Below are 24,762 nucleotides of genomic sequence, written 5' to 3' on the forward strand. Positions count from 1 at the left end.
TTTGTAAAGCTTTAGATGTGCTTTAAATGTATGGTGTGAGTGTGGTATTTCTCTTTGGAATTAGTAGGGTAGTGGCTGGATCCAGACTTTAGATGTAATATTATACACACTGAATAGAAGGTACCTATGAGGTCATGCTTGGTACCCGTGTCTGTTACATGATGAAATAGCCATAGTTTCTTTCTTCAAAGGGAGGGAGTTCTTGGTGAAACAAGGGGCTGGTTAATAAATATAAAATCAGATTCATGTATTTTTTTGGGGGGGGGTTATAAACAAGAATAATGTTATACAAACAAGTATACCAAGTTTTCTCATGTCATTTGTATATCACAAAAACAGCATAATAAATGTGGAAAAATATCTACAACATATGTTTCATTATTAGTGGCCAATTTTTTTAAAAGGTAGAGGGCTCAGATTGCATAGTGACAAAGGCAGAAGTGAGAGGGACTGAAAGATGTATATCCATGCAATGAAAGGAATATCCCAGGAAGGCTCAGGCTACCACTTTAACACCAAGAAAACCATAAAAGCAAATGCTAATTGGGACAGGTGAGGTGTGAACTGCTCTGGTATTTTCTTGGACAAATCAGGGCAAAAATGGCCTTGTAAACAGAGGGCTGAAAGGACTGGATGTGAATCTGAGCACACGTGAGGATGATATTGCACCCTTCCTCCAATTAAGCATTTATAAGAGAACAATTCCTAAAACACCTATGGCTAAGTTCAGTTTTGCCAGGTGAGAGGCAACTGTGACACAAAGTAAGACAATGGATCAAAAAATAAGCTGCTGAACTGGAGGATTCACAGGCATCATTTTTAAAGTTCCAGGTGGACATCAGTTTTAAAGGGAGGATTCTTCTGCTTCTTTTAAGTCTTAAGAAGGACAATATGGACTGTGTTCCTGCTACCCAGTGGCTCAACCCCCACAAACATCCCCATCAGTGAGAGGGCAGGAGCTGCGCCTGTCTGCATGTTGCACACGCAAAAGGTCAGGAAGACAATGCCTTGTACCCAAACAGACCACTGATCCATCTGGCTCAGTATTCTCTACATGGACTGGCTGTGCTATTCAGAGTTTCAGCAGGGGGTATTCCCAATCCTGCCTGGAGATGCTGGGGACTGGACCAGAGACCTTATGCATGCAGAGCAGGCATGGGCGTAGCCAAGGAGGGACAGCTGCCCCCCCAACAATAAAAATACATAGCTGAGGTTCTGCGCCCCCCCCAACAAACGTCCCGTCCCACCCAGAAAAATCCTGGCAACTCCCATGAGAGCAGGCGTTCTCCCACCACGCTATTGGGAGTCTGCCATCTTGGGAGTGGAGTTGGAAAAGGGACAGAGACTGGACTTGCTCCTTGTGAGAATCTAAAGCAACGGCTTTGGTGTCCCCTCCCAGAGCAGCAGGATCTATTGGAGAGGTGAAATGGACTGTTAATAATTCTTGAGCCTTTCATTTTATGCTCAACCTATAGATCTGTTGTTTTTTAATCTCTTCAGTGCTGGGGGAAGAAGGCTACAGAGAAAGAAAATGAAATATTTGATGCATACCGCAAATTATTTCTTTGATTGCTTTGGGGTTGTTGTTTTTTATTCCACCCCCACATATTCAGCAGCAGTGCAAACATTTAGATGACGATGTAAATGTAATGAAGATGGGTTTTCCCCTCTTGTTGCCAGGTTGTTGTTGTTTTTCAAGGGGGGGGGGTGTCCTTCCAGTTATGCAGCCTGTCTCACTGTCTTTGTGTCTGTTACTTGGAAATGGCTGTAGGACAGACTTTGGATGTCTGTGTTGACAGATGGATCCTCAGCATTATATAGAGCAGGTTGGTAGTAGACATTTATGTGTGAAGCAAGAAATAATAATTAAAAAAAACACAACACCTCCTTGTCAGTATAGCAGCCTGCACTGAATCATGGGATTGCTCTGCTTTTCATGTATTTACTAAGAAGTGGAAACTGGGTGTGCAGATTTCATTTGTTTGTTTAAGGCATAAGAAGAATATTATTCTACACTCCTTCTACACGCGATTCTTCCTTGACTTAGTTGGGCAGCCTTTCCATTGTAGGCCAGCGCTGTTGACCTGCTTCTGTATAGCAGCTAGAGCTGTGTCTGAGTCTTTATCTTTGTTAGGGTTCTTCAAGGCCAGCTGTCCTCAAGTCCGCTGCCAGCCAGCACCGCTCTGCTCTGCTGCCACTGGAGAAGCTGAGGTCAGGGGCAGATTGCCGTCTGGAGGCTAAGGGGTGACGTCAGTGAGTAACTTGCTGGGATGGTTAATCTCCTGCTGGAAGGATAGAGTTTAATAATGAACTTACTAGGGAAACCAGCACACACTTGAGACTGCATACTGCATGCTTTCCTTCGGGGAGCGTGACTGGGACTAGCCAGTAATCAATACCCTCCTTGCCTGCATGTATGATTCCAATATGTATATTTTATAGATCCAGGACAAGATCTGTTGTACACTTGTGATCTGCAGCAACTGAAAAACCAGCTACTAATTCTAAGGTAGGTATGCTTCTGCGTAGAGCTAATGATGGAAAATGGGATTTTGTGGTCAGGATTGCCTTCATTTCAGAACTAAGCAAGTAACAGGCGAGATATCTCTCCGTGTGTGCCGGATTAATCCCTTCCTTGTTTTCACAAACATCCGAAGGAGCAAGCCCTGGCAGTGCATCTTCATATTTTTATGTTTGATGTTATATAATGTTTTTATGTGTGTTGGAAGCCGCCCAGGGTGGCTGGGGAGACCCAGCCGGATGGGCAGGGCATAAATAATAAAATTATTATAACTATTATTATTAGATAAGGCATTCCACTTGATACGGAAAGTAACAACTGCATTATACACTAGAAGCTTGGATAACAGCGGATTTCTGATACCTCTGTGATTCTAGTCTGGGAAATTCTGTAGATATTTGTGAAAACAATCAAAAGCCCAGAGATACTGTGGTAGAACAGTAGAGTGCATGCTTTGTACACAGGTTAAATCTCCCATGTCTCCAAGTAAGGCTGGGAATGTTCCCTCGCTAAACACTGGAAAGCTTCTGTGGTCTAACTTGATACATGTAACACAGCTTCCTTTGCTCCCAACATAACAAAACTGGTAGCTGAATTACTTTAAGGAAGGGTTTAGCCAATTTTGGGTAAATGCTATCTAAGTGAAGACTAGTTATGGGACAAATCACGAGGCTTCTTAGGTCGTGCACCATAAATTGAAGTGCACCAATGTGGTGGACCTTTTCTTTCCTGTTTTTCTGCCTTTAGCCACAGAAGAAATTCCTACGAGGGCAATACAATCTTGAAAAAATATGCATGTTTTGGAGGGGAAAACCCATTCTGTGAGCAAGCTCAGCTAAGAAGGGCAATGGAAGGGTTTTCCAATAAGGGCAGCATGTGAGTGGCAGGCCTGCATGTTCCACCCTCCCATTTACAAACCAAGGCTGCTCATGCCTACTGGGAAGTTTAATCAACGCTCCGGACAAAGCCCCCTTTCCCTCTCTCTGAACCTTTTCAGGTTTTTGTTTTAATCATCACATCTACCAGGCTCCTATTGTGCCTGGGTATCTTCTTTTCCAAACATCCCACCATCCTTCCAGGGCCCTGTAGTCAGCAGCAATTCTGACTGTAGATGTGATGATGAAGCAGTTTCATTGTAGATGTGATGATGAAGCTCACACATACTTTAACCTCTGGAAGGAAACTCTGTGGCTGGAGATTGCCGGAAGGCAGCATCCCAAGTCCTGATCCGAGAGGCCTTTGGAGCTGCCTGTTTCTTTTCTTTGCTGCCCTCCTGGGAAGGGAAGCCAGGGTCAGTCTGCATGGCATTTGTTACCATCTTGTCGCTCTGTTTGTTGCTGGTGTTGTTTGTGTGTTTTGGCTGGCCGGAAGCACCCTGTTAGCATGTCCACTTGTAGGGAGATGAGGCCGTTTTCCTTTCCATCTTTCGCCCATAAGGGGAATAATTCTGAGAAGCTATTAAGATAGAGAGGAGCCTTTGGAGAGTTCTGTTGTATAACAAAGCCAAGAGCAACTTCGCAGCGGCCCTTTCAAATGCCTGTTAAATGTGACACCACAATGTCAGCATCAGCGAAACCTGCCAGTTAACTTGCGCCTCTTCCCTCCTCTCCGCCTTCCGAGGAGACTTGTAAAAAAAAAGAGGCGGGGAAGTGTTGTTGCTGTTTTCTGCCTCCTTTCTACAGTAAAACTCTCACCTTTTGACAGATTTACACAACTCCAATGTGTCTCTTTGGCGACCCACCCCCTCCATCCCAGACTCAAGGGTGTCATTTCTATCTGGATGTGTTGGTTAGGGTTGATGTTTGATTTGATATAATATTTTTAAAGTTTTAACCATTTAGGAGAGCTATGCCTTTTCTTCTCATAGGCTTGATCTGAGACTTGCCTCGGGGGAAAGAAGAAAAATCCAACTCTCTCTCTCTCTCTCGCACTGACTCCGTTTTCCAACTGAACGCCCCGTTTCCAAGGGAAGGAGCCGTAGCTGCGACGGAAACTTTGCTGCTGGAAGAAAACACCCCCCCCCAACCTTTCGCATCCGCTGGAAAGCCAGAGCCGAGCTGTCTGCAAAAATAGATAAATAAATAAATAAATTTCTTCTGCGCTGTTGGTGCACAACCTGCTTTCGCTTATTTATTTATTTGTTTGTTTATTTTTGTTAATTTTGAATTTGCCTTCACGTGTGTGCATACTTTTTTTTTAATGTACAGCTGAAACGGCTTTCGTTGGCTGAACTTTGCTGATCAATAGTCCTCTTATACCCTTTTATTTAAACAAACTGTGGTAGGAAAAGAGAGAGAGAGAAACTTTCCTTCCTTCCCTCTCGCCTTTGCACGCTGGCAGCGGAAAGTGAGCGGCGGCAGCAGCAGCAGCAGCAGCTCTCCTCCTCGAGCGAGCGCGGAAGGCGCAGCACTTCTCCTTCACCGCCGTTCTTGTCGCCGCCGCCGCCGCGCGCGCTTCCCTTCTGCCCGCGCCCGGATGCCGGCGACCCCTGGACGGAGCATGGCTTCGCTCTGATCGCCGCCGCCGCCGCCCTCCGCCCGCCCCGCCAAGCCCTGCTATGCCTCGCTTCACCGGGCAGACAGCAGCCCTATGGCGAGGGAGGCGCCCCGGGCAGGCGCGCGTGGTGTTTCCCTAAGGCCGTCGAGGGAGCCGAGCAGCAGCAGCCCGGATCCTGACCCGGATTGTATGAATAAGTAAGCAGGATGCTGGCGGCCAGGACGAGAATTAAGAGGAGTGGAGGGAAGAGGAGGAGTGGGGTAGGGGTGGGGGTGGAGGGAAGCCCAGAGAACAAAAAAAAAAAAAAAAAGGGGGGGGGGAGAGAGAAGCCTTGGCACTTTTCCTGGCTCCCTCCAGTGCAAGCGCTTTGCCATCACTGCAGGGCTACGGTGGTGGGAACAGACTTGTGACCCCCCCCCCTTTTCTCTCTTCTTCTTCTTCCCCCTCTCTCCTCTCGGCAGCTCGCCGATGTGCAGCCCGACTCCGCCGCCCAGTAGCAGGCGAGCAGGGAGCAGCGACGGGATCCGGAGCGGCGCGAGGCGATCGGCGGACCGGAGGATCCCCCGCGCTTGCCTCCGCCGCTGGACAGCCCAGGCGACGAGAGCCCCCGCGCGCAGCCCCGCGCCGCCGCCGCTGCTGCTGCTGTCGCTGCTGTGGCGGGAGAATTTGCAAGAACAGCGGCGGAGGCGGCGGCAGAAGCAGCGAGGAGGAGAAGGGGAACCCGGGAAAGTTTGCTTGGCCTTTGACAGAGGCGAGGAGGGCAGTCAGACGTGGTGAGAGGAGCGGGCGAGCGAGCGCCTCTCCGCCGGGCTCGGCGGAACAGAGAAGCCTTTCCCCGCGCGCGCGCGTTTTCCTTCGCGAGTGGGGAAGCGCCAGGTCTGGATCGGCCACCCCCAGAGAGGAGCGCGGACGGCCAAGCGAGCCCAACACACAAACACGCAAACACACACACACACAAATACACGCGCGCGCGCGCCCCCCTCTCTTGCTGACACTCGGCGGCGCCTTGGCTCTCTCTCTCCCCGTCTGGGCTGGGGAGGAGCGTGACCATGCTGGCTTGGAGGGTGGCTCTGTGGCTGGCCGGCGTGACCCTGTGCGGCAAGCTCGCCCGCGGCTCCGGGATCGACTACGACGACTACGCGTACGAGCTCGACGGAGGGGACGAGGCGGAAGCGATCGATTATAAGGATCCCTGCAAAGCCGGTGAGTTCAGGGGACCTAGTTGGGCTCGCCGTCCAGACCCCGGTGCTTTCCCGTGCGCTCTTTTCCCAAAGTAGGGGGCTGTCTGGTTTCCCTTGCCTGGGGGGCTGTGTCTGTGTGCGTGGAGGGGGAGAGAGGAGAGGAGAGGAACGGGGGCAGCTCACCTGCTTCCTCCTCCTCCTCCGGATCGGCGTGGGACACTCCAAACAGGCATGGCCAAGAGGAAGCGTGAGAAGCCGGGGCAGGCGCAGTGGGGCTCGCGCTAGTCTTCCTTTTTTGCAATAATGCCGCTGGGGGTAGATTTCGAAGAACCTGCTTTCCTCGGGCTTGCGAGCCTGTGTCCCCAAGAGTGCACACACTTTTCCTTTGCAGCTGTGCCTGGAAGACAAACGTGCTTTCCAGGCACAGCAACCACAACAGAGAGAAATCTGAAGTTTGTTTCTCGTGCCCCTTGATGACGGCAGGAATCCCAACTTTCTCCGGGACGATTTCATCCTCTCTTTCTCTGTGTCTTTCCCCAAATCCCCGTCTCTCCACATTGAGGCGCTAGTCAAAACAGGTTTCTTCTGCTTGGGGCTACAGAGGAGAGAGAGGATGGGGAAAGGGGGGGGGACTGGCAGGGAGCAGAGCAGTCCTATGGCCCTTTCAAGATTTTTAATTCTGGAATGAGAAGGGCAAGGTTGTCTGGAAATCACTCTTCCACCCTCTGCCCCCACTTCATCTCATAGGTTTGCAGCACAGCAGCAGTTTGATGGGCAGGGTAAGGTAATCTATGAACACATTTCTATTTGGATTGGATCCTGCCTGAACCATGCTCAGAGCAGACCCTTGAAATCAAAGGGATTTAAGCTAGTCATTATTATTAACACAAGTCTCATTGATTTCAATGGGTTTGCCAACTCAAGTCCTCTTGATTTCAGTGGGTCTAAGCTTAGCTAAGTCTGGATCCAACCCTTTGTTAGTACATCTCATGCATCAAGATTGAGAACTTGCATTGAAATGGGTCCTGGGGAGTCAGGCTCAGTGAAGCCTGACTCAGATTGACATACAGGGGGGGGGGAGAGCTGGACTAGATGGCACATGGGGTCCCTTCCAACTATACATGATAGGCATGTCTGGGCTCCTTCTGCCACCAAATGCAGAATGGCCAAAGGTCAGGAATGACAGAAGCTGGAGCGCCACACAGGTTCTCCATCCCTCATGTAGAGGCTGCTACATTGTTGAATCAATACTTGCTTGGGAAGGGATAGAATAAACTCAGTTGATCTGAGAATCAAATCGTTTCCACTACAGTACATAATCCAAGAGCTCCGCAATATACAGCTGCTTTGCCTATGCATCTTTACTCAAAACAAACTCCTACTGAAGTCCGTAACTTCCAGGCAAAGCTTTAGATAGTTTTCCACATGCACCGCTAAACCTAACAAGTGTCCCATGTTCTTTCTGTGTGAACATTTGTTAACTTCTTGGTTATAGAACGCAGGAAATGGAGTTGATTGTTCATAATCTTTCCCATGTGGTTTTTGCATTCATACTATATAGACAAAATGTAATCCTAGTGTGAACAAAGATAGATTGTAAACATGGCTCTGTCCCGAGCTCTCCTTCCTTTATTTACAGCACAAGGCGATCTTTGGATCACCTATGGTAGACACTTCTTCTGAGGGTAGAAAACCCATTCTCTGGCAGGCTTTGCTGAGTCAGTGATTTTCTTAATGGGAATGAGAGGGGGGTGGGTGGGATTGCTGGCAGGTAATCACCCTCTGGAACCGGCAGGTTTATGGCTCCAGCGAAAATGCATGGAGAGAGAGAGAAATGCAGTTCAGTAGCTGGAGTCTTTGTGTGCTTTTCACTTAGGAAGCGGTAGCAACAGTAGCAGCAGCAGATTCGGTCTTCAGCTTCCTATTTAGTGTACTGGAGATGGGAGGGTACTGCCGTTGCAGTCAGAGATGGGGAACGTGTGGCTTTCCAGATGCTGCTCCCATCAACCCTGGCCACTGGGCATGCTGGCTGTGGCTGATGGGATATCTTCAGGGTACAAGCTCCCCATCCCTGCTCTAGGTAAGCCCTTCTTTTGCGTTAAGGAAGAATCCCTGCAAACTATGACCATTCTGCATGGGAAGTGACTTTCCTATGGCATTATCTTACTTCTCCAGGCTTTATCATCTCCACTGCAAAACAGATAGGAGCTTTCCAGTGCAGTGGAAAACACTTAAAGAGGCATACATGTGGAAGACATTATAGTGGAAGACAAAATGCAGGTGGATCTTGGGGGAAATACTCAGTAGTAGTAACCAGAAAGACTCAAGTCTCCTGTTCATGTATCATTGCTATGTATTCACTGGATCCCCGCCCCCACAACACACACACATTCCACATACAGTGGTACCTTGGTTTACAACCATAATCCGTTCCGGAGGTCCATTTGTAAACCAAAACAGGTTGTAACCCAAGGCACGCTTTCACCATTGGGGCCTCCCAAAAAAATGGGTTGTAATCCCAAAAAAGTTTGCAAACCAGGACACGCACTTCTGGGTTTGACGTGTTTGTAATCCAGAACGTATGCAAACCAGACTGTTTGTAAACCAAGGTACCACTGTATCACTGTAAGAAAAGTGTTACATCAGAGTTGATCCCACAAAAATATTTTTTCACAGCAGAAGCCTGCGGAGGTTTACTCTTAAGTAAATCCTGCTGAATTCAGTTGCGCTTTCCCCAGAGAGAGTGCATAGGTTTGCAGCCTGAACCAGACTGTTCACTGAACAGTTACTGAATGGCAGATCTAAAGAGATTAAGGGCACTCTGGATTAGGAAACATGGCAAATTTTGCCTTTCAAATCATGGAACAAGTTTTTTTTGAGTCTCCTAAAGTCACTTTGACTGACAGTTAATTTTTGATCCAGGCAAATCAGCAGCAGTGGGTAGGATCAGAACTATGCCACTGGACTTTAGGAAAGCAGTTTTATTTTTTAAATAACCAAAACTGTTTTTAAAAGGATTAAAAAAAAAACCTGCAGAAAGCAAAAGAAAAAAGAAAAAAGTATGCTGTAAATGTTTCTACCAAGGCTGGTCAATAAATAATCACTGACATAGCAACTTAAGTGTCACTGGTTGGAATAAGAAAGAGCAAAGATCAATTCAGGGAAGATGATTTTACCACCTTTGGACAAGCAAAGTGGATCAGATTCCAACGTATGGGCGGTGGCGATGCTCATTCCTCCAGCCAAGCTTTTGAATATTTCTCATTTGGGCTAGAAACCAAATATTCAAATGCTTGGCTGGAGTGCATGGAAGAGCCTTATGCCTCCCACGTGAATTGCTTCCATGCTTAAGGTGAAAACCCTGGATCTATCCAACTGTCTCGCCTTGAGGCAAGGTACTCTAAACTGAATCGCATCTAAGAGAGGCTTGCCTCACATGTTGGATGAGCATGTAAGGCCACGCCCACTAGCCCTGCCCCTGGCTTCTGCCCAGTGAACAATGGTAGGGAGGCCAATTTTGCATGCATAGGTTGCAGGCATGAAGGATCCTCCCTTCAGACTTTCCGTCTGTTCAAGGGGATGCCAGGAGGCAGAGCTAGTTGGTGCTGATGGGGCTGGTCAGTGCAGCCCTGCTCAAGTGCAGATCTAGTGTGCGAGAGAGACGTCTGCATTGGGCAATATCAGTCTGTGGTTCTTTCAGAAGGTTTTTGGTAGTAGTAATTGTGTGCTGTATGCTCTAGGGGTAGGTAGTAAATTTTAGCAAAGTTTGCTTCCACCCTGTGAATAGTGCTTTATATTATTAATTCTCGTGCTTGGGTTTGTTGTGGTCAACAGTTATGCTGAAACTGAATGTGCCTTAGGATAACCTCAAATTCAGTTTTCATTACAGATTAGTTAATATGTCAAAGTTCTCAATAAATGGAAGATCTGCTTTTCCAGATTTCCATTAAACATCAGCTTGATCATGTGAGATGCATGTTAGATTTAAAGGCTATTTAAGTGGCTTGAGTGAGTTCATATTGGATCCATTGGATCCCACTCAGTGACTTTCCTGGCATTGGGGTTATGGTTTTTGAGTCATGGCTTTTGAGCTCAAAAGTGACATATTTTTGTAGTTTGTGTGTATGCCAAATTCATTTTGAAAGAGTACTATAAACAACATTGGTCCATGTGTTGCAGCTGGAGAGTAAAACAAGTGCTTGAGCTTTGTGGTCACTTCTTTTGCATTACTTACTTTGTTCCATGAGACTTAGTTCAGCCAAAGTTAGTGTTCCTTTTGGCCACAATCCTCAATTATTTATTCTTTTCACAAAGAATGGGATCAAGTGGTTTGAGGTTGGAGGAGTGGTGGGTGAACTCCAGAGTAAGCGATTTGAGTAATGGCTGTGTTACTTGGTTGCTTTTAGTCACAATTATTGAGGAGTATGTGTTGACAGTGCCAGATATGCTCTCTATCACATGATTCCTTTTCTAATCGTAGAAATATGTATCACCTTGGTATAAATTGTTAAACATTCTTTGCTTGTAGATGAGGAATGTACAACAGCAGAAGTCAAATGAATTTGCATCTGCTCAGCTCACACACAAAAATTAGAGACATTTTGAGCACAGCTATTTCAAGCTTCTGAGCTCTCCGGTTTTATCTATGTTTACTTAGAAGTAAACCCTGCTGAATTCAGTGTTGCTCGTTCCCATCTAGGTATTCCAGCTATTGAACTTTCGGAGCCTGCCCCTGACTGGGTTTACTCAGACGTAAGTCCTATTGATGTTGATTGGGCTTACCGGTACTTCCAAGTTTTGCAGCCAAATTTGCAGGCTAAATTTGCTCACGTACCTGGTAATAAGTCTCATGGAGCATTGCAGCACTTCTGAATCAGTTTGTGCAGGATTGCATTGTCAGTGTTAAATGGGAAAAATTAATTTGTGTCATATTTCCGTAAGATTTTGAAACAGTTAGCATAATGAAATGCTTAAAGTTCTACCCAATCCCAAGGCACATGTTCTAAAATGTTAGTGGCATGGATATTCTGGAGTAAACAGGAAAGGAAAAGAATGAAAACATATTGGTGATGTCAGATATTATTTTTTAAATATATATATATCTCAGATGCTAAGAACGAATGCATTTGATTTAATATTTCATGCAGAATAAACAGTTTATATAAACAAATATATATTATTTATGATATTGAGAACTTTAAGCAATGCCCTTGCTTCGAGCTGAGTTGTTTACAGATGCCTTTGGTGAAGACACAGAAAGAAAAACACTCAGCCTGGGAGAGATGTGAATTGTGCACTCTGCAACCATTGATATGATCTTGACTTCCACTGGAGCTGCCTATCTCCTTCACTTCGAGGATACCGTTTGTGCGAAGATGGATTAACCCATTTCCAGGCTTACATTTCTGGCTGCCACAACAAATGGCCTCCTTGCCATACAGAGAGTGGTTTCAAATCCCTACAGCTTTTGGCCTTACCTTATGTCCTGGCTCACTAGGTTCAGGAAGGCTGATCACTGTGCTCAGAGTTCAGTGCTATTTTTTCTAGAAAAAGAGGTTCCAGAACTCACTATGAATGCCTCCCTTGTTCTCTTATAATGGCAATGGAGCCCACCTGAGAGGTGCCAGAACTGAATTCCGGTGAGTTCCGGCTGAAAAAAAACCCCTGCCAGAGTTTTGAGGGAGAGGAGCAACATGTCACGTTTTTAGATTTTTCTAGAAATCAGAATGTTGAAGAATGCGAGTGGCAAAGTTTAGCTTTCTTTGAGCTGTGGAGCTATTTTGAGATGAAGCAGAATTTCACGTTTTCTGGCTTTCGGGTAGTGGTGCTGACTGGGACTCAGATGACTTGAGGCGGGTGTGTTTGACAAAAGAAACTGGCCTTTCTACAGCATTATAGAGGCCCTAGAGCCAAGCGGATGTCTTCAAACTAGGTGTACTGGTGAAATGCAAGAGTTACACAGCTTTAGCTTTCTGGGCAAGGAAGTGACCAAGGACATAGCAAGCCCAACTAGACATAGATGGCTCTTCCTGTCCTATCTGTGTTGCAACTATAGCAACTATCATGCTCTTATTTTTAGCTTTCTTTTATGGTTATACCCCCCATCCTTTGTGAGGAAAGTTAGTCACACTGTCTACATTTACACTTCATTTTGTCTCAACCTCCCATCTGTTCAGTAGTTCTTCAACTGTTGCTCTGAGCAAATTTCCTTGCTGGCTGTGGCAAGCAACCCTATTCGCTTGTCCTTGTCATCTTCTACTTTGCTTATTGCATCCGGTTTCTTAAGGCTCACCTCCTCACATCTGCCACAGCCTTTCTGTTGGGCTGACCTCTTCCACTGCTTCACCAGCAGCATTTGTGGCACCCTGTGCTTGTCTCCTGTACATGTGCTTCCTCCCATGTTGCAGAATATGAGGAGTGTGGAGAGCTAGTTTGCTCATCCTGTCTCAAGGCATAAGGGTTCTCCCAACTCTGCAAAGCTTCTCACTTATAAGATGGGGGGTGGAGGGGAGAACTGGATAAGGTGAAATGAAGGTGGCTTTGCTAGAGAGACAGAGGGAATAGCGGGCAGGACTTTGGGGCAGTGGTACCAAGTGAAAGAGCAAGCAAAACTGATTTGCTTCAACCAGTGTTTTGATTCACCAGCATCGTAGTCTGTTAGTAGGAAAGATACCTTTTGCAGGACAGCTGAAGAATATGCTGTGAACCCTGGACCTTGATGAAGTCAGTCTTCAGCAGGCATAGGCAAACTCTGGCCCTCCAGATGTTTGGGACTACAATTCCCATCATCCCTATCTAACAGGACCAGTGGTCAGAGATGATGGGAATTGTAGTCCCAAACATCTGGATGGCCAGAGTTTGCCTATGCCTGGTCTTCGAAAGCATGTCAAAGTGCAAGTAGATAAATAGGTACTGCTCTGGCGGGAAGGTAAACGGCATTTCCATGTGCTGCTCTGGTTCGCCAGAAGCAGCTTAGTCATGCTGGCCACATGATCCGGAAGCTGTACACTGGCTCCCTCGGCCAATAAAGTGAGATGAGTGCCGCAACCCCAGAGTTGTCTACGACTAATGGTCAGGGGTCCCTTTACCTTTACCTAGGTAATAACTTCATCCATTTATTACAAGTGGGAAATGTGCAGCTTCTAGGTCAGAAGCAGGGTTCCTTTTTCACCCCTAGGGCATTTCCTTCTGTGTAACTGTCCAGGCGCCATGTACCAATAGTGAGCAATGCCAGAGGCAAAAGAGGGCAGAGCAATCTATGTAATTTTTACTTTTGTACAGTAAGCCAGTTTCTCTCGCATCCCCACTCTCTATCCTCCTCCAGCCAGCCAAGTCAGAGGCAATATAAGAGTTCAAGGATATATTCCATACAGGCAAAAACACTTGAGGAGGATCGTGTGAAGCAGAGCTGGTAAGGGGTGTGGCTTGGAAGAATCCCAAGGGTCAGAGGGAGAGGCATGGAGGCCAAATTTGGCCACCGGGCTTCAGATTCCCACCCCAATCTGCAGGGTATATGCAACAATTTTGTTTTTGTTTTAACCCTGAAAACTCTGTATATACACATAAAAATGTAACTTTTGAGTCATTGTAGTATGAGAGAGTAAACTGAATATGTTGTTGGCATCCATCTGTCTTGAGAAACAATGGGGTGTGCCTCTGGGGATGCAGACAAACCACTGGAGAATCACAGCAGCTGCTGTGGCTGCAGAGACCAGTAACTCCTAACTGCTGCCTCCCATGTTGTTTTTGCTGCATTAGCAGCACCAAAGTGACCTCTGTGGGGTGCAAGCCTGGGCAGTGTATATGGAGGTCCTGGGCTGCCCAGACGACAAAACCCCCGCTCTCAACCTGCAGAACAATAATTTTGGCACCAGCTTGGTTGCAGGAATTTCCAGAAGGAGGCATGCAAGCCACCACCCAACCACCTTAGGGTCTCCACTCTGGATTTGTATTGGGTTTACTCCTTAGCCTTTTCTTTCCCCAAAGATTTTGTTGTTTAAAAAAGCAAGTGGTATAGTTTTCAGTGTCTGACAGATTACTGCATGCCTTCATTGTCTCATTTAGCCTCACAAAATTAATTCTGAAGAAGAAAGCCTCTTTTTCTGCTGCTAGACAGATGGCAGTCTGAGAAGGTCCGCTTGACAAAGGCTAGGCAGTGAGTTGGGATATTCAACCCCAAAGGCTCAGATTCAGCCCTCTGTCTGCTGGGCAGCACTAGCTTCTACGGACATTAGACTGTGAGTCTGTGGTTTTTCCCTTCAATATTTAAAAGTAGAGATTGTAATGATTCAAAGAGGAAGAGATCAATTTTGGTCTAAAATAGCTCCTGGGCTCTTGTTTTATCGAAGTATGTGAAAGATGATGCCTGAGGGGAGGCAGTCTTGGTAATTAGCCACCTGCTCTGAATACTTAGCATTGCTAAGGTGCTGTTTGCCTGAGAAGAGGACCAATAAATGAATAGGTGACAGATCTTAGGCTGTTTTTATTGGCAAGAACACACATTGTATTTGTCGTGGGATTTCATAGAATCATAAAATTGTAGAGGGCCCAACCCCCTGCAGTGCAGGAATCTCAACTCTGCTTAAAAACCTCCAAGGAAGGAGAGAATCCACCACCTTCTGGGGGAATTCGTCCCACTGTCAAACAGCTGTTACCATCAGAAAATGCTTCAGAAGTTTAGTCAGAATCTCATTTCATGTAACTCGAAGTACAAGGCATCCTTTTCGCAAGTACCACTGGCAATCCAGGTGTCCCCATTTTATATTTGTGCAGCTGGTTCCTCCTGCCTAAGTGCAGAACCTTACATTTTTCCGTACTGAAATTAATTTTGTTAGTTTGGGTCCAGTTCTCCAATCCATTAAGTTCTTCTTGAATCCCGGTTCCTGTCTTCTGCAGCAATGGCTACCCCTTCCAGTTTGGTATCATATGCAGATTTGATGAGCATCCCCTCATTTCCTTCATTCAGGTCATTTTTAAAAGACTTCAAGCAACAATGTGACCAGGACAAGAATCGCTTGTTACTTTTTTCCAGGATGATGAGGAACCATTGCTGAGCACTCTTTGGGTTTGGTCAGTCAACCAGCTAGAAATCCACCTAACAGTTACCTCATCCAGCCCACATTTTACCAGCTTCTCCACAATAATATCATGGGGGACTATGTCAAAAGCTTTACTGAAATCAAGATACCCTACATCCACAGCATTCCCCTGATCCACCAAGCTTGTAACTCTATCCAAAAAAAGAAAATGAAATCTGGCATGAGTTATATTTGAAAAACCCATACTGTGTCTTAGTAATGATAACATCCTTTTCTAAGTGCTCACAGACCAATTGTTTAATTATCTGTTCTAGCACCTTTCCTGGTATTGAAGTCAAGTTCAGCAGTTGGCAGTTACCTGGGTCTTCTCCCTGGCCCCCCCCCCCCAATTTTTGAAGATGGGGACATCATTTGCTGCCTCCAGTCCACAGGGACCTCACTTGTTCTCCAAAAATTCTCAGATATTATAGGCAGAGTCTCTGAAATTATATCTGAAAGCTACTTTAGTACCCTTGGCTTATTTTGCAGGGCAGCTTTGAGTTGCTCTCTGAAGCAGTTAGCAATGTAAATAAACTCTTATTTATACTTTGTGTTACAATAGTTGCATAAATGTTAGATAGCAGTTGCAAAACTCTTGAATGGAAACTTTTTCCACAGCAAAGCCCACGCTTATCATGAGCTGGCATATTCACTGGCTAGTCAGAAAGAGGATTTCCATATATTTGAATAAAGATGGTGGGATTCTGACATCTAATGGACCAATTGACCTCATTCTGTGAACTCCACATATAATTCTGAAAACAGTGATGTGACAGGCATAATTCCTTGACCTATTTCAGCCTGGCTTCTGGCCTGGATAAAGAACAGAAAGGATATTAGTTGCCCTGGTGAACAATCTTTGCCTAGAGATAGAGGCCAGAAGCTTTAGGAGCCTGGGAGTTACCTGCTACTGGTGCTGTGCATGTTAACGCTGGGAGAGCATTGAGGTCTGCTTCTGAACCTGATGCTACTATAGGATGATCAAGGTCAATAATTAGGTACATCTGATATGCTGACTGCTTCACTTCCCACATCATCAGGACCTTGTAACAGATACCCATGCTTTTGCAGCCTCGGAAGTGCTAACTACTGTAATGTACCCTATGGAGGGATGCCCTGGACAGCAGTCCAGAAACTGAATTCAGTGCACATTGCTGCAGCCAACCCCCTGGAAGCTGCTGCAACTGGAGCAATCTAGGACTGAGGAGGGAGGGAGGCCTTTACCTCTGCCAACCTTGGCCATTACCACTACTGTATTGCACTGTCATTGCAACTGGGGAGTGATGGATTGGCAGGGTTTGGGAGAATTGCAGGGAAGTTGAAGGGGAGTCTGAAACATAACACCGGACCATAGAAATCGGCCATTGGTCCATCTGACTCGGTATTGACTATAATGACTTGCGGTGGCTTCCCAGGGTAATCAAATACTGTAAGAGTCTTTTCCAGCTTTTTTCTGGAGGTGACATAGAATGAATCTGGAAGCTTTTACATTCAGAGCGTGTGTTCCACCATTTCCCTGTGGTCATCAGGACCGTAACAGTTTTCAAATTTGGGATTAAGTTGAGAAAAAGAAGTATATTTTCTAATTTTGAATTGAATGGAGGGAAGCTTGTCTATCTCCATCCTTCACTTTTATTGCAGGAAGTTTGGAAAAAACACCCAAAAGGCTTTCAAAGCTGCCCCATCCAGTGTGATAGATGGGAATTATTGAAATACTCTACACTTTCCAGTTGATGGAGATTGCTAATTTATTATGTACATTATTATGTTGGGAGAATTCTTTTCTTGTTTTCCCTGTTTGGACCTATTATAAGAACTCAAACGTTCTGCTAATAATACATTACAAGTAGTTCATACAGAAATCCGAGTCCTCACATTTTGCACAACAATGCCATGCAGCCAACCTTTCATTATGACCAGCATCATACCCTCAAATAAATGATGAGTGGAATTTTAGATATACCTCTTACATAATATCAGTGTTTATTTCAGCATTTTGCATACACAAGCCAATTTTATTTGGTTTCATGAAAGATAGTTTTAGAACAACTCAGTGGGTGTGAGAACATGATGGTGATGAATATCTGAGGTGAATTGCCCAATTTCACCATCTGGCAAAATTTGCTTTTCTGCATTTATATAAATAAATGGCACGTTCTGTAATTTTATCCCACGTATTGAAAGTGTAATTTCCCCCCTTTCTAATGTTTGAAAAATGTAGCCTATAAGTATTGTAATTAATGAGTAACCAAATATTGCACTATAGATGAAGATTTCCTGAGTCAGCAATAAGTTATATAACTTTTTTTTTTTTAAAAAAGACTTTATATTAGAGACTAAGACCTGCTAGAAAGTTAGGCATGTTTAAGTTCACATAGGTATGCTTGAGGATGCACCTGTGATACTTCCACTGGATGCTGAATCACATATCTATTGTTTACCAGCCTTCCCCAACCCGGTGCCCTCCGAGTGTTTTGTATTACAACTCTGATCATCCCATCCAGCATGACCAATGGTAAAGGATGATGGGAGCTGTAGTCTAGCAAATCTGGAGGATACCTGGGTTGGGGAAGACTGTTACATATGGTCCTCAAATGACCTTGGCAGATAAATTGCACTCTTCTCATTTGGCTGTACAAGAATCAACTGACATTGCCACTGTTTCATAACCTGTCAGGTCCTACATCCTCCACTCTCCAACAAATCACTCTCTTGTCAAGTGGTTCTTACCAAAAGAGTTTTGACAGACGTCTGGTCGACATTCGCTACCTGAAACTTAACTCTGTGTTTTCAGCCAAATAGTTGCCGTGATGACGTAGAATACGTTTACACCAATGAGTTTTGCCACGCTTTCAAGTACAGAAGGGAAAAGTGAGTGTGTTAAGGGACACCCTTTCAGCTAGTAGTCATCTCTGTGATCACAGCTTGCCAGAGAAGCATGCCTGTGATCAAAGAGATGACTGCTGTCTTACATGATTGCATGGGAAAATTTGGTAGAGACTAGGCTCCAATTGAAACTTTTGTATATGGCTCATTTGTATTCCTGTTCCAAAAAGTATATATGTATGTGTGACTAAATATTGATGGAAATATCAGCATTCATAGTTCACTGCAAAAAATAATAATGGAAAGTTACATATATGCTCTTGTGAATCAGGAGTCACTCCTGCTGGTGGAAATGCAATTCAGTTTCTCGTAGGAGTGTCAACTTTTGTACCAAAGGAGTCAGAATTTAAATTACTGTAGCTGTGCTTGCATGATTAGAGATAGAATCATAGAATCATAGAATCATAGAATCATAGAATCATAGAATCATAGAATCATAGAATCATAGAATCATAGAGTTGGAAGAGACCACAAGGGCCATCGAGTCCAACCCACTGCCAAGCAGGAAACACCATCAGAGCACTCCTGACATATGGTTGTCAAGCCTCTGCTTAAAGACCACCAAAGAAGGAGACTCCACCACACTCCTTGGCAGCAAATTCCACTGTCGAACAGCTCTTACTGTCAGGAAGTTCTTCCTAATGTTTAGGTGGAATCTTCTTTCTTGTCATTTGGATCCATTGCTCCGTGTCCGCTTCTCTGGAGCAGCAGAAAACAACCTTTCTCCCTCCTCTATGTGACATCCTTTTATATATTTGAACATGGCTATCATATCACCCCTTAACCTCCTCTTCTCCAGGCTAAACATGCCCAGCTCCCTTAGCTGTTCCTCATAAGGCATCGTTTCCAGGCCTTTGACCATTTTGGTTGCCCTCCTCTGGACACGTTCCAGTTTGTCAGTGTCCTACTTGAATTGTGGTGCCCAGAACTGGACACAGTACTCCAGGTGAGGTCTGACCAGAGCAGAATACAGTGGCACTATTACTTCCCTTGATCTAGATGCTATACTCCTATTGATGCAGCCCAGAATTGCATTGGCTTTTTTAGCTGCCGTGCCACACTGTCATTCCATATATTTTTAATTGTTAAAATCACATGTGGAAACCATTATGATAGTCCTGCTAGTATTTAGACACAAGTTACTTGAAAGTAATACGAAGAAGTATTAATAAGAATAACTTAGCTAGAATCAGACCCTCATAATCTATTATTATTATTGATTAAATTTCTGTACTGCCCTTCACCCGAGGATCACAGATACATACCATAGAAACAAACAAAAACAATAATCCTGCGCCTCCCAGTTTAAAAGGCCATAGATTGTTTAATGGACCAAAGACCTGGGAGAAGAGAAATGTTTTTGCCTGGCACCTAAAGGTATGTAGTGAAGGCACCAGGCGAGCCTCCCTGAAGAGAGCATTCCATAAGTGGGGAGCCACCACAGAAAAGGCCCATTCTCATGTTGTTGCCCACTGGACGTCTTGTGGAGGAGGCACACAAAGAAGGGCCTCAGATGATGATTGCAGGGTCCAAGTTGGTTCATATGGGGAGAGACAGTCCTTGAGGTATTGCGGGTCTGTGCTGTTTAAGGCTTTCTAGTCAACACCAGCGCTTTGAATTTGGCCGGGAAACAAATTGGCAGCCAGTGCAGTCGAAGCAGGATTAGTGTTATATGCTCAAGCTGTCTTGCCTTGGTGAGCAACCTAGCCACTGAATTCTGTACCCAGCTGAAGTTTCTGAACAGTCCTCAGAGGCAGACCTAGGTATAATGCGTTGTAGTAGTCTAACCTGCAGTAGGTTACCAGAACATAGACAACAGACATGTCATTCTCTTATATTCTTTAGTCAAGAATTTTCTGAACAGTGATAAATAGGAATAGGAATCAATTTATTTGTCCTGATTCCCCCCTGAAAAGGTATACGGATTGTCATAGCTTTGTCCTCTTCTTATAGTTTAAGTGGGAGAGCTGAAAATGTAAATTCCATGATTTTTTTAGAAGGAAAAACAAAGCTGATAGTAATATTCTAGAACCCTAAGTCAGACTTCATCTTGGAGTAATGTATTCAGTAGTTCCTCTTGATATCAACCCTGTTGTAGAATCAGTTGTGATTATTGTATTCAGCTTATGATTTATGGAATGTGAGTGATCCGGAGACATTGAAACATCAGCTAGTGTGTTGTTCACCCAGTACTAGAAGCCTCCCAGAGGGATGATAAAGACAATGAGTGATCAAAATGTCTTTCTGTGACTCAGACATCTAGAGAAGACAAACTGTCGAAGGATTTGGGTGCAATTTGCCTCATCAGCACTTTAAACTGGACTTCAGCAGTGAATCATTCTGCCTGAAATAAAGAGCTCTTGGTCTCCAGAAGGTTTGTGGGTGTTAGAGATTTTGGGAGAACAGCAGGAGTTCAGAGAAAATCTGAGTATCCCAAGGAACACGGCTTTCTTTTTCATTTCTTGTTATTGTTTTTAGGCCACAGTGAATAGTTTCATCTGTTGCATACTCTTAGCAGAGTGTGCCTGTTTGCGCTTGCCTTATTGTATAATGGTGGTGGGTTGTTGTCATGTAAGATTTACAGATACAAACATATTCTCACTCCAGGTGTATCGTTTGCCCTGCCCCTAAGGCTAAGTCATGGCTAAGTTGGGTGTGCTGGTTTTTTATTTCATTTTATTGTATCTATTAGCAAACTGGAAAAGAATGACAAGGACCGTATGTTTTCAAATTATTATTCTAAACAAGTGACCGTGCTCTGTCTCAAATTGTATTTTGGGACAGATGGTGCTGCTTCTTACTGCTTATTCATCATGCAATTGCTTGGTGAGCAAATTCATTTCCACTGGGAAATGTTCTTTGTTATGCCTTTTCCCATTTCTTTTTAAGTTTGTTTTTAGTTTTGTAAGTTTGCATGTTCTCTAGGTTTTCCCTCCATCTCTTTTTATTTTGGTGATGTGCTGATTGTTTGCCCCTTAGTTCAGGAAGATTATCTGTATACATAGTTCTCTCAAATATTTCTTTGCAAGAAAGTTGTTTTATTCTAAAAAGGGCTATGTGTGTTTTTAAACCTTTGAAGCATTGTACTATGAAAAATGTTAAAACTTGGGTAGTTGAAAAAAGTAGTTAAATCTATCTGAAGCAAAGGTCTCTCTGCAAAAGTTTCTCAGTGCAAGCTGCATTAAATTATTCAAATGCTATGTTTGGAGTTCTTTATTCTGCTGGAGCACTGAATGCATTCATAATAACTATAAAATATGTAATAAAAACTTCCTAAATTCACTGTAAAAATACATTAGAATTTTGTGGCAGGTAACCTGTTTATTCAGCCCAGATTTTATAAGCTATATAATTTGGGAACAGATAAGGGTTTTATTTGCATTAGTGCAAATGTTAACACCGATTCAGCTGCGCACAGGAATGTAACTCTGTAGGACTGATAAGATAAGGGGAAGGCTTATAATCCAAAATAGTCAAAACATTGGAAAAGTCCAGAGTTATTTAGTGGGTTTTGCTTATATACAAAAAAGTGGACTTGCATTTGACTTGTTGAGCTTGAGGATCAAGGAAGATTAAAGCAGTGGTAAATCCATGGGGCCTCAGGGTAGATCAGGTCTTCTATTTGGCCCACAGAGCAAAGTTAGTGCAAAATGATGCACACTCAGTACATAACAATGTCCCAGCTTGATATGTGCAGTGATAAGCCGTGAACCAGCAGGGCAATTGCTAGCAACTTTCCCCTGGTGGACATAAATTCCTCTCCAACTTGTTTTGACCTTAGCACAGCCCTCATTTGTGGGTGAAATCAGCAGACATGGGGCTCCAAAATGTCTGAGCTCACCCTGGAGGGTTACTGCCCTTCTTCTGTGGGCATACCCAAAGAAAGGATGCAGATTCATCAGCGTGTGTGAGATAGATTGTATTCGTTGATGTCTCATGTGCAGGGAGTGGAGAGAACCATGCCTATATGACTTCTAAGGAAGTATTAACACATACCCTCCAACATTTCTCTGATGAAAATAGGGACGTCCCATTCCATAATGATAATTTTACTATTTATTCCCCACACATCTTACTGGGTTGCCCTGGCTACTGGGCAGCTTCCAACATATATAAAAACATAATAAAACATTAAAAAACCCTTCCCTATACAGGAGTGCCTTCAGACGGCTAGGGAGTCAGATAACTCCATACCCTCCAACATTTATCCAATGAAAATAAGGACATCCTAAGGAAAAGTGGGACATTCTGGGATCAAATCAGAAACCAGGACGACTTCTCTAAATTAGGGATGTCCCTAGAAAATAGAGACACTTGGAGGGTCTGTTAGCATTGTTATTATTATTATTTAAAAACGTCTCTTTCACTCATATTGTCGAATAGAGTAACACATTTTATTACAGACAGTGTCTTCATTCTGTTGTATAAATCCCATTAGAGCTATAATTTTGGACAGGGGAAGTTTTATAGAGAGACTGTCAGGGCTTGTAGTACAGCACACAGAGATATCAGGACAGTTAATAAATAAATCAAATACATGAAGTCCATTAACGTGACTGTGTTCATTGTGTTGGTTTTTTCGAATCTGGTAGTATAAATGAAAAATGAGTACTTGGTGCCACTATATGCTCTCAGTAAAATCATGCTGACGTGTTCACCAAAAATTTCATTTCTGTATGCAATTTTTTTTTTTTAAGTTAAGTACTTTTTTAAAAGTTTCCACATTGGCCTTGGCAAATGTTATGCCATGCACAGGAAAACATGGAGATACTTCAATACCCATATTCTGCATATACTATCATGCTACATTGGACATAGATAGCTGTGCCTGCTTTTATCCTCAAGTACTTGCCATGATATGAACATGACACAAAGAAAGGGTAGGATTTGCTGATTAAAGTAGATGTGATTTTGCATTTTTGATCCTTCGCAATCAAATATGAATAATGAACATGTGCCAAATTAAGTGCACATATATTTAGAAGGTTCAGTAGTAGTGGCAAGGGCGTAGCCAGCATTTTTGTTATGGGGGGCAGGCCTTTTGTTAGGGGGAGCAGAACCTCAGTTTGCTATGTATTTTTATTGATTTTTCTTGATGGGGGGCAGCTGCCCCCCTTGAGTAGTGCCTAGGAAAGGCTAGGGCAATGCTTCTGAGGTTTCACACTAGATAGGGTGTTTTCTGTACTTTGGGCATGAGGACTGCTTAAGAAAGATTCAGGGCTTGTCTGACCAAGGTGGGAGCTCTCTAAGGCACACTGAACTGAAGCAGCAAACTCCAAAACAATCCAAGGTGCATTGGACATGGAAAAAAACCACAGACACAGCATTTCTGCCCAAATGAAACTTTTCTCCCCAGTCTTGCCCTATATGGAAAGCACCAAGGTAGGAAAAGGGCGGGGGGAGTTCTTTTGTGACTGACAGGTCTAGCTTCTAATCAGGGATTGATTCTACTCTAATCACAGTACTCTGAGAAGGGATGCTGACATATCACCTTGTTCTGTACTTTTTCTAGTTCTGCCAGTGGTGTTTGCTTGGAAGAGGCTGGGAATATCTGCTCACCTGGGGCTTTGGGGGAGTGGCATTTGCTGCACAGCCTGGCCGGTTCTGGGAGAAATCAACTTCCCAAATGGCCAGGGAGGGGATGGCCACTGGGTGCTGCCCTCCCGACCGTGCCAGACCCACCATCCAGGGCAAGCTTCATCTGCAAGCCAACTGGGGCAGGGGCACTGGGGCTGTGCCCTCCCCACACCTGGCATATTTAGCAGGGCAACCTTGCCACCTTCCTACCCAGACTGCTTAGGGACCCTCTCAGCAGGGGAGCAGGCAAGGCATAAGACACCTTGCTATGGTTTATGTGTTCAGGGCCAGGGAGGAATTTTCTCTGGAAAGCATATTGGCCGGCTTCAGGCTTCTGCCTGCCTCATAACAACTGTCACAACTTTGGCGGATAACATGTTGGGCTATATCCTTAATCATGCGGCTTCCCCACTAAAGGGGTCCAGGAGGGTGACTCTGTCCAGGAGTCCACACAGGGACCAATGAGCCAATTCATGTCTCCCAATGGTGGCCTGTGAGGGATGTGTGTGTCAGCCGATCCATGTTGGGGGTGACTCCTCACCAAGTTCCTCTCTGGTAGCAGGTGGGCTGCCTGATGCTGAATTCATGCCCAATGCCTTAGCCAAACCTACTCTTACCTGCAATTAATAAAGTTGCAGCCTAATTCAACCCAATATCAACCTCCTGTGTTCATTTCCTTGGTCTTCCCCACACCGGCCGCAGACATCATGCATCTGTGGCAGCAATAGGGATATATGGATGTGCCTCAATCCATCCTGACATTCATTTGCGGTTTCATTTCATATTTCATTTTCTGTTCCTCTGCAGTTGGTTTATTTGGCACAACTCTATTTTAAAGGTTTATTTTCCCTCTGCCAGGCTTGTAGCCCTGGTCCTGAATGGAGTTTTGGAATAGTGGGAAATTAAACCGGCATGATTTATCCTCGTGTTTCCTTATAGTTTGGATTATTCTGTCCAATGTACATTTTGGATATGTCTGCCATTTTGTCAAGAGATCCACTGGGGATGGGTGAATCTCTGTATT

General features: G+C 44.6%; 1 protein-coding gene and 1 long non-coding RNA gene across 3 annotated transcripts in view; one reads left to right on the forward strand and one right to left on the reverse strand.

The window, feature by feature from the left end:
* Positions 1–1,480: 1,480 nt before the first annotated feature.
* Positions 1,481–6,718, reverse strand: LOC309540449. The gene is made up of 2 exons (XR_014223298.1): positions 6,382–6,718; positions 1,481–4,582 (listed from the first exon to the last, which is right to left on the reverse strand). It is a non-coding gene; the product is annotated as an uncharacterized lncRNA (long non-coding RNA).
* Positions 4,979–24,762, forward strand: part of TLL1 (tolloid like 1) — a 121,126-nt gene continuing 101,342 nt past the window's right edge. Inside the window, exons 1-2 of one of the 2 annotated variants that reach the window (XM_082237197.1) lie at positions 4,979–5,214; positions 5,479–6,220. In XM_082237197.1, the coding sequence (XP_082093323.1) occupies positions 6,067–6,220 (154 nt within the window). In that variant the 5' untranslated portion in view covers positions 4,979–5,214; positions 5,479–6,066. The remainder of the gene's footprint in view (positions 5,215–5,478; positions 6,221–24,762) is intronic. The other variant, XM_082237195.1, reaches the window with a different exon arrangement.

This window comes from Podarcis vaucheri (genome assembly GCF_965113315.1).
Source record: "Podarcis vaucheri genome assembly, chromosome: 9".
NCBI classification, from domain to species: domain Eukaryota; kingdom Metazoa; phylum Chordata; class Lepidosauria; order Squamata; family Lacertidae; genus Podarcis; species Podarcis vaucheri.